This window comes from Carassius gibelio, chromosome A20 (assembly GCF_023724105.1).
Source record: "Carassius gibelio isolate Cgi1373 ecotype wild population from Czech Republic chromosome A20, carGib1.2-hapl.c, whole genome shotgun sequence".
Taxonomy (NCBI): domain Eukaryota; kingdom Metazoa; phylum Chordata; class Actinopteri; order Cypriniformes; family Cyprinidae; genus Carassius; species Carassius gibelio.
This window is the reverse complement of record NC_068390.1, coordinates 15,018,553-15,028,446: the sequence shown is the minus strand read 5'-3', so window position 1 is coordinate 15,028,446 and position 9,894 is coordinate 15,018,553. Positions and strand designations below refer to the sequence as shown.

General features: G+C 36.1%; 1 protein-coding gene across 1 annotated transcript; it reads left to right on the top strand.

The window, feature by feature from the left end:
- The first annotated feature begins 247 nt into the window (after nucleotides 1-247).
- anapc4 (anaphase promoting complex subunit 4) lies at nucleotides 248-9,510 on the top strand. The gene is made up of 29 exons (XM_052535988.1): nucleotides 248-442; nucleotides 701-817; nucleotides 921-1,026; nucleotides 2,327-2,459; nucleotides 2,546-2,620; nucleotides 2,749-2,775; nucleotides 2,931-2,975; nucleotides 3,066-3,150; nucleotides 3,254-3,361; nucleotides 3,756-3,839; nucleotides 3,932-4,018; nucleotides 4,204-4,268; nucleotides 4,952-4,994; nucleotides 5,097-5,173; nucleotides 5,251-5,351; nucleotides 5,739-5,790; nucleotides 5,897-5,952; nucleotides 6,311-6,357; nucleotides 6,535-6,591; nucleotides 6,666-6,722; nucleotides 6,803-6,896; nucleotides 6,989-7,086; nucleotides 7,618-7,679; nucleotides 7,874-7,912; nucleotides 8,054-8,155; nucleotides 8,284-8,370; nucleotides 8,462-8,629; nucleotides 8,798-8,921; nucleotides 9,105-9,510. The coding sequence occupies exons 2-29, from the start codon at nucleotides 710-712 to the stop codon at nucleotides 9,348-9,350; spliced, it is 2,433 nt and encodes an 810-aa protein (XP_052391948.1). The 5' UTR covers nucleotides 248-442; nucleotides 701-709; the 3' UTR covers nucleotides 9,351-9,510.
- The last annotated feature ends 384 nt before the right edge of the window (nucleotides 9,511-9,894 follow it).

Genomic DNA, 9,894 nt, shown 5'->3' with positions numbered 1-9,894 from the left:
AGGCCAGATAACATTGCAAATTTGAAGACGCACATAATCTGTATCATTTAGCCTACATTAATAAGAACTGTTATTAAAAATCGAAGTGCTTCTAAAAAATAATGATATTTTTCTTCATATATTTTGTATATATTTATTTTGCTGATTGATTTTAAACTAAACCAAACATGTAAACTAGTTGACAGCCTTCGTAAAATTCACCCAATTGCTATCTAACAGAAAAGTCGTTTCGCGTTTTTAAAATGTATTTTGACCCATTCGTTTTTCCGTAGTCATTTCAGTGGCGGTCAGAATCATGTGTCATCGATTGCTTTGCTGTGAACATGATTGTATTTACATTGCTTATAAGAATATATTAATGTTTTGAATCAGTTTGTGTATACGTATGCAATTTAGAAGACGAGCCTAATTGCGGAGTTTATTGTTAGTCGTCGTTTATCTGGTAAGTGACTGAAGTCTTCAAAACGAGCTAATGTGGTGCAGCATGGAAGCAACAGCAGTATAATTAACTCTTTTGTCTTAAACGACTGTAGTGTATGAAAAGTTTCAGTTTAATATAGATTAATCTGCGTTCATCACTCATGTCAAGCAGCAGATGACAGTAGTCTGTGATCTTAAACGGATCAATGCTGTGTAAGACTATGATACATGTTACCACAGCTGATGGTGTCTGTACTAATAGACTTCTTTTCTTCTGCAGGGTTCAGCAATGCCTGCTTTTCGCCAGGTCGGGGAGAAACAGCTCCCCAACCCCATTCTGTACATGGCCTGGTCTCCTAACAGAGATCTGATCGCCCTGGCTAACACTGCAGGAGAGGTTTGGTCTTTTATAGATGTACACCAGTCTGTCTTCAGTTAGACAATAGATCCTAACCTGCAGGATTGTAATGGAGGTTCATTAGACTATTCTATCTTTACAGCTTCTCCTGCATCGCCTTGCCAACTTTCAGCGGGTCTGGAGTTTACTGCCCAATGAGAACACAGGAAAAGAGATCACATCACTGGCCTGGAGACCTGATGGGAAAGGTCAACACAAATAATATTTTACTGCCTTATTTGTATCATTTTAACTGGACATATCAGAGTTATTATAGTTAACTAAACTGTAAAAAATGGTACTGGTACTTGGAACAAAATGAATATTAACTTGCATGTGTGTGTGTGTGTGTGTGTGTGTGTGTGTGTGTGTGTATATATCTATATAACAGATAGATAGATACAGATAGATATGACATTATAGTAAAATTAAAACTGAAATAAAAGTTTAAAAAATAATAATAATAAAAATGACAACAAAATTTTTTACTAAAAGTGGCTAAGAAATTTAAATGAAATGGAAAATGTAAACAAAATAAAATAAGAATATTAATAAAAACTATATTAATATCATTTGATACTAAAATAACATTGAGATCACTTCACTCTTACAGAAGTGTACTTTACTTTTATTCATTCACCCATAAATACAGCATTCATGTAATTTATTCCTCTTATGGTCACTTTATGTTTCATTTCTAATTCATAACATGCCCAGGTCCAAATTAACCAGATGTGTCCAAAATATACACTTTTTTTAGACTGCCATCTAGTATTATAGATTAGTTTTATTTATTTATTTTTTTTCTAAAATGTACGTACAACTTTATATTGGCTTGTGCTTGTTATTATTGTATCTTTTGTAACTATTTTAATATCAGTACTCTTGTATATAATTCTAACCTTTTATGATCGTGTTGTAGAACTAATTTCATCATCAAAAAAGTCCTGCTGCTGATTCATTGCAGATTTCAAAACTAAATCCCTAGATTTTAAGTATCGTTTAATATCTTATTGTTTACATTACATAACTAAAAATTGAAATGAAATTTCAGCCATATTCGGTTCTTAAGTGATGACGTAAGAAGTGCTGTTTCCGGGTCCAAGCCTCAAATCGCTTCACTTGAGAATACGACCTCATCAGCCGTTTATAAGCACTGCTTATGCATATTAATCATTCAAGCTAAACGGTTTCAAGGTTACAGTATACAGTACAGTCTCCGTGCTCACAGCGTCCCAAACACAATTAATTTTATATATTTTTTTATATTTATATTTTCATTGTCTGGCTATCTGGGACTTCGGTATGGAGTTAAAGGTTAAGATTATAACTTTTTCGCTAGTATTCTATCACATTGTGAGTTTATATTAGCACCTTTTGTTGTTTTCTTGTGGTAACTGATAGAGCGTTTGGACACGGAAGCACTGCTATGTGACGTCAGACTTAACAAGCGAATACTGGGGTATCTACCAAGTTAATATTGTCATGTTATATGATTGCTGTCTGCAGTCCTGGCATTCAGTGTGGGAGACACAAAGCAAGTGGTGCTGTGTGATGCAGAGAAGGCAGAAATCCTCCACCTGTTCCCTGTTGAATACCCAGCGTCCTGCATGCACTGGATGGAGGTGCAAGATGACAGCAGGTGGGAGTTTTTACATAGAGAGCTTCTATTGTCTTTCTCTATTGATTTCTTGGTTTCATTAATTTTGTTTATTTTTTCTTCTCTAGCACGTTGTCTTCATTCAGCGAGTCTGAAGATGAGTCCAGTCGTTTTCTTCCAAAGTTACCCACTTTACCTAAGAGGTGAGATCCTGAGCTTTTGATTGTATTCCAGATGGCTGAATGAGAAGTACTGGTCACTCTTTAGTTTTTATATTTTGTAATTGTTTTGATTACTTTTCCATTTTCCTTTGTGCTGTGTCTGTGTTCAGCTACAGCACCACATCAAAGATATTTAGGTAAGAGGACATTTTATGTGCTAAATATGCTGATTATTTGTCTTTTTCTTTATCATACTCTTTATGATTGGTCATCTTCATGTGGCATGTGTCAGTTTGACTGTGTGTCCACTCTGCTTAATTCTGTAGTGTTTTTTTTTTTTTGTCTTTTGCAGTGAAGAGAAATCAGATGAAGTCACAAATCTTTTGGGGGAAGTGAGGTCAGTGTTGTATGCGCTGATCTGCTTGGTTAAGCTTGAGAGTTTTCTGATGTTGTGTTGTGTCTGATGATGTGTGATGTTTATCTGCAGGCTCAATATCCTGGTGGTGGGAGGACCTTCTGGATTCGTGGAGCTGTATGCGTATGGACTGTATAAGATTGCTACGCTGAGTGGAGTAAGATATAACATTTTCTTTTAGAAAAAATTACATAAAGTTTAAAAATGGAAAGTAAAAGCAGAAAGTAAGTGATTTATTATTAACTTCATGTGCCTCTCAGATCTCAGGGACGTGCCGTAGTCTTGGGCTCTCTAGTGACCTCAAGTCCCTCTCTGTTATTACAGAGATTAAATCTGCAGAAGACAGCCCTGAGATACATTACATACAGGTAAAGTCTGAAAACACTAATAAACACTATTTTTATACAAATATTGACATTGTCAGCACTAACAAAAAAGGGGAAAAATGCTTCATAAAACATGCCATTTTCTTAGAAATGTACTCTTTGTATTCATGTTGGTTTCATTTGGTTCAGACAAACAGTTACACAATTTTTAAGAACAGTTTAAATGTAATGGCTCCTGTGGTGCAACTATGAAATCAAAATTATAAAATATTTTTAGTTCTTTTGCCATTATCTATATTTATATAACTATCTATATATTATAGATCAGTGGTTGAGTCACACATGTCTTTATACTGCCAGGTTACATTTATGTGGCGTCTGAATTGAATGGAATGTATGAGGTTAATATCAGTGGTTGACAGTGACTGTGTTGCAGCTGGACACTGGACTGCTGTCTTCTTGTTTGCCTGAGCTGACCAAGATGGCACGCAAGTTTACACACATTTCCACGCTGCTACAGGTGAGAGTCTTCAAGGGCATCTCATAGAAGCTATAACCATTTTTTTTTTTTATGCACAGAGTATCTTTTATTCTCTTTCTTTGTTGTTTTAGTATCTGCGTCTCTCTCTCACCTGTATGTGTGAAGCATGGGAGGAAATTCTTATGCAGATGGACCTTCGCCTCACTAAGTTTGTCCAGGTTAGAGTTCATCACATGCGAGGCAAACTCAAACAAGCCTGTAAAAGACATCAAACAGGATGGCATTCATTAAACACCTACAAATGCAGTAATGGACTGTGATTTATTAGGATTTATTAGAGTTTATTAGAGTTCTAAGAGACAGCTGATGGTTTCTCTTAATGAATGATAATGTTTTTTTACAGGAAAAGAATACGAGCACTCAGGTTCAAGATGAGTTTCTGGAGCTACTGTTATGGGGCCATGCCAGGTGCACAATTGATAAATGATCGTTTTTAAAGACCACATATCATATTACAGTGGCAATTGTAGCGTTAAGCTGTGGTGGTAAGAGTGGTGTTTGTGGCACATTTTAAGTTTCTGTTTGCAAAATTATTTATTTCAAAAGAGTAATGTTTGTAAAATCACGTTAATTCATAATATTTTACTATAATGAACCCATAATATTTATTTCATGTGTATATATATATATATATATATATATATATATATATATATACACATTATTTAAAGATTATTTAATATAAAATGTTTTAGATTAAATATAATTCATATTTTAATTCAAGTTTAAATCTACTTATGCTTGTGTTTACTTTAAATGGCCGGCAGGGGGCACCATGTGTTCTTAAATGTATAGTTACGGTCAGAATTACAAAACATACATAGAATATAATAGAAATAGAAAGTATACAGGTATAAAATCTGGATAAACAGGAAAACAGCTTTGTAGGTGTCTGTTGGTTTTATGGATCATATCCTGGCTTGGAAACTTGTTTAGCTTACCTGATAATATGTTTTAAGTATTTTTGGAATATTTTTTAGTATAACCAACCCAGACAATGACATGATACATATTTTTGTTAAACAGTCTATGTGTGTATATATATATTGTTATATATGTTCTGATTTCGGAGTCAAAAACTTCTCTTTCAGCCCTGAACTTCAGGCCCTTCTTATGAATCAACTCACAGTCAAGGTAAATCTACTTGGATTAGGTTGAGTGCATTAGTGAGCTCATTGTCAGTGATCATGCAATTATTACCAACTCCGTTCATTATTTTGTTGTTTATCCGCTCAGGGCTTGAAGATGTTGGGTCAGTCCATCGATTCTTCCTATTCCAGCATCCAGAAACTTGTTATCAGTCACTTGCAGAGGTGTGTATCATTCACTAGTCTTAAGCAGCAGATTGTTGCAGATGTGCATGTGCACTGAGTGTTTGCTGTGCACACAGTGGCTCTGAGGCGCTGCTGTATCATCTGAGCGAGGTCAAAGGCATGGCGCTCTGGAAGCAGAAGTTTCAGCCTCTCGGCTTGGATCCTGCAGCCATCGAGGGTACAAGACTGGCTATTTATAGACCAGAGTTATATTCAAGTATTACTTATATACTGTTATAGGATCCATTTTTTTAATGGGCTTAAAAAAAAAAAATTATTTTAATTTTAGTTTGTCGTTTTTTTATATGTATTTTTTTCATTTTATATTTTGATATAGCTGTAATTTTTTTTTTTTTTTTTGTCTATATTAGAGTTTTAACTGAAACTTAAATTAGTTGCCAATTCTAACACTTCTAATTTTCATAAACCATTTTTATTTTTTATATTAGTTTGAGTTGAGCTGAGCTCAGATTCTTTGGAGGCATTTAGTTCTGAATTGCAGAATCCCAGTAGTTTTAACAAGTCGAATGAAATGTTTATGCATTCTCTTTTGTTTATGGTTTAGATGCCATCGTAGCTGTGGGCTCCTTCACCCTGAAGGCCAGTGAACTTTTACAGTGAGTTTAATCTTATTCTACCCACATTATCTTGGATGTCTGTTCTATATATATATATATTATATATGTCATTAATTAAACTCACAACTGTTTGTCTTTATTCTAGAGTTATTGATAAGAGTATGAAGAACTTCAAAGCCTTTTTCAGATGGCTTTATGTTGGTAAGCTGCAGTTTTTTTGAGAGCTTTAGCTTAAAAAAAAAAGTTAGCAATTTACGATAGTCAAAGGCTGGTACTGCCTTCCTGCAACTAATATTAATTTATACTGAAATGTTTTTTTATTGATACTTGTTGGTATTGAATAAAGTTTATTTACAATCCACATTCTTATTTTAGCCTTAATGGATTTTTTTTTTTTTTTATAACTGAGCTTGTTGCAATGCGTTATCGAATGTAGTGGCTGTAATCCGCTCGTATCAGCTGGCATATCAGGAGTGTGCATAAAGTGCTGCCTCATTAGGTTTTGAGACTGATTAATATAGTTTTTGTATTGTATTTTAACAGTTTTTGCTTTTCACAGCAATGCTTCGTATGTCAGAAGACCACGTTCCTCCTGAGCTTAACAAGGTGTGATATCACAATCACAATTCAATAGACTAAAAGAGCGTGGGTGAAAAAGTGGTGGTGGTGGGAAGTATAATCAAGCAAATAATCTAAGCATAATATATAAAAATATATTAATCGCATAGATAATATTAAAATAACATTTCTACAGTTTCATAGAAAAATATTTGTGTGTTTCAGATGACTCAGAAGGATCTGGCCTTTGTGGCCGACTTCCTGTCCGAACATTTCAGTGCTGTGAGTGAAAGAAAATCACATTATTTTAACATTAAACAACCATTTGGTGAAACGTATTCTTTCCTCCATTTCAGAATGAAGAGCTGTTTGATCGGAAAGGGAAGTATTTCAACGTTGAGCGTGTCGGACAGGTGAGGACCTTCATACATGTTCTAGTGGGAATTCTTTTCCTCGTTTCATTACAAACTTGTTCTGTCGTTGTTTTTTGCAGTACTTGAAGGATGAAGATGAAGACTTGATATCTCCACCCAACATGGACGGCAACCAGTGGGTGACATTTGTAAAGCAGAGCACTCACCTGAAAGGTAAAATGTCACGTCCATTATTAAAGGACAAGACAGCTGATGTTATCTAATTGTTTTGCGAAATATGACTTCTGTGTTTGATTTGGTTGCAGACAGTCCGCTGCTCTTCCCCACGTACCCACAGAAGTCTCTGCACTTTGTCAAGAGAATGATGGAGGGGTCCATTGATCTGTGCTTACAGAAACCAGCCGTGAGTCTCTAAAAAAACACACACACACAAATTTCAATCCTATCTCTAAATGGAATCACATTGACTGGGTTAGAAACAACTTAAATACTCCAGGATAACCGTTTTACATGTTCTGCTTTGAAACCTTAGAATTAATGGCTTAACAGCTAAAGCTGTTTCCAGCTCTTTATTATGGGTTGAGTTGAGTAGAGTTCAGTTTAGTCAGTAATTATGAATTTCTGCTAGCCAGAACTGTTAAAAACCCAGAGACTTAACCCCAAATGAAAATATTACCTCCATTCAAAAATGTACAATGTTTTCTCATTCATCCTGTCCTCGTTTGATGTCCATCCCATTCTATTTTTCATCAGATGCTCTAACTTGCTTTCTCACATACTAACTCCATCCATTATCGATCTCCAGCACATATATACAGTATCAGAAGCATTAACTACATTATCTTGATGGTTTCACCCTTCCTGCTGACCATTCGTTCCCTGAGCACTAATGCATCCGACTCCTAATCATACGTCGTCTGTGTGTGTTTTTCAGGAGGTGATCGGGCATTCAGTAAAACAAGCTGTGTGTTTGCGATTGTACACTGTTCCTGAGAGGTGATCCATATTCTAGATTCATTCTGTGATTAACATACACAACCTAAACATTTAATAGTAGACCTTGCTTTTGGACTTGGGGGGTTTTATTACTACTAATGATTTGTCAGGAAATAACTGATGATTCGATTTGAGTTAAAGAACCAGGGCTTACTGTTGACAATATGATGATTTCTGTGTTTTGTTTTGGATAGCTCTGAAAATGCACCGAGATTGTTTGAGCTGCCTTCGCTGTAAGTGGACCAGTCATATCCTTAGAATTAGACTACGAATGCTGTTTTGTAATGGAGAATTCTGTGGCTATAGTGCTCGTCAGTGATGTCCATAAGGCGATAACAGGATGTTGTTGATGATAAGAGTGTGTTTTAATGCAGGTGGAATGATAAGAAGGCTGGAATGCATTATGTAGTGTTCTGCATGCCAGAGATCTCGCCCTCCAAAATCTATATTCTGAGAAAAGCAACAGACCCCAACAGGTACACACACCTCTTTTTTCTGTTCTCTTGTATTTGATTACAAAGAAAAATATAATTAATAATTTTTTTTTTCTATCATCTCTTTACTGAATTAACATTGAGCAAAAATTCTTCTTAAACGGTTTCAGGTCTGTCCCTAATGGTCTGGTGGCCCTAAACCTCAGCGCTCCTCTCAATTCTAGTATAGATGATGAAACACCTGCGCCGACCTCTGCGTGAGTTCATCAGTGGGAGTAAAAATATCCCATACTATGAAAATATTGCCATTATTTTTTGTGTGAATGACTGAAGCGATCTGTTTATTAGCGACAGCTCCTACAGTTGCCTTGATGCCCGTTTTTATGACGACGAGACATTAACAGTGGTATTGCGAAGTCGGGAAGATGACGAGAATAAGATGCGCGTCCTTGCTCAGCTTCATCTAAACTCTGTTTTGAGCTGGGATGAAGAGTTCACCTGGGACCTTACACTTAGGTACAGCATACTTGTTGATTTACACCAGTAACCCATCATTTTTTATTGGATTATTTCTTAAAGCATTGTAGGATTATACATATATTGCAGTAGCTTGTAGTACAGTAAAGCTTAGTTTGACAGTGTGGCTCTCCTGGATTAGCACTCTTTTGTTGTGGTGTGTGTTAGGCTGGAGCAGCAGACTGAAGGGATCCCAGTCCAGGGTTTGTCCTGGGGAAACCAGAGCAGAGAGATGGACAACCTCAAAGCTCAGTTTGTAGCAGTTAATGGGATCCGCAAGGTGGCCTGCGTGGTAAGACTCTAAAACTTGAGGAACATTTTAGCCATATTGCTGCCTTTTTATGAGCTTAATTTTTTAAAATATTTAGTTATTTAAAAATAATTAAATGAATTTAGTTTTGAGCAATCATAATCAAGAATTCAGCTAATTGAATAGCATGTGAATGGTAAATAAATCTATTATCTCTCTCATCAGCTCAGTGCCAATCTGAGACATGTACGTGTGTACGAGATGGATGCAGAGGAGGAAGAGGAGGACGAAGAGCGTGCTGATGAGTCACAGGAAATGAGCTCAGACCAGGACAGACTTGAGGACACAATGACAAATCAGAGTGATGCTGGGGAAGGTGGAGATGGAGCAGGAGGGGCTGAAGATGCTCAGGCGGCAGGTCAAGGGTCAGGAGACATTTTGGATGAGACTGCAGAATCAGACACGCTTTGAACTCTGACCTGAGATCCAACATGTTCTCCACAACTGAACTATGGACTCCTCTGTTATTTCTGGTCTTGTTCTTTTTATATTAACAATGTTTTGTGATAAAGAGTATCTGTTGAACATTTCATATTCTCATTTTAAAATAAATGGATTAAGTGTACAATAATCTTGGGTCGTATCAATTGAAACTTTAACTAAATATATCAGTGTCTCCAGCTGCACTGCACTAATACTGCACTGTAGAGATGCGCTATTCCCAGTCAACCATGATTCATTTATATTCAGTGACTGAAAGTTTCCAAAAACAGCTTTACAGAGATAAAGTGAGTAGTATTCAGCTAGTCATGTGACCTAAACATGGCCGTCTCCATGAATAATAAAACTACTTTCACTGAGTGGAACAGTCCCATTCTTTTCCACCATAGGGATTGTTATTTGATGGTAAATGCTTTTGTTGAAGCCATCAGCCCATATTTTTTTACTTGTTTTTCAAATAATTGTGTTCAGCAGCAAATTTCCTGGTAAACCCATGATTCCAGCAAATATCAGG

Coding starts and splice junctions, on each gene's coding strand:
- anapc4 (XM_052535988.1), top strand. CDS start 710: ATGCCTGCTTTTCGCCAGGTCGGGGAGAAACAGCTCCCCAACCCCATT. Junction 2,776..2,930: donor ACCACATCAAAGATATTTAG/GTAAGAGGACAT, acceptor TGTCTTTTGCAG/TGAAGAGAAATCAGATGAAG. Junction 4,269..4,951: donor CTGTTATGGGGCCATGCCAG/GTGCACAATTGA, acceptor CTTCTCTTTCAG/CCCTGAACTTCAGGCCCTTC.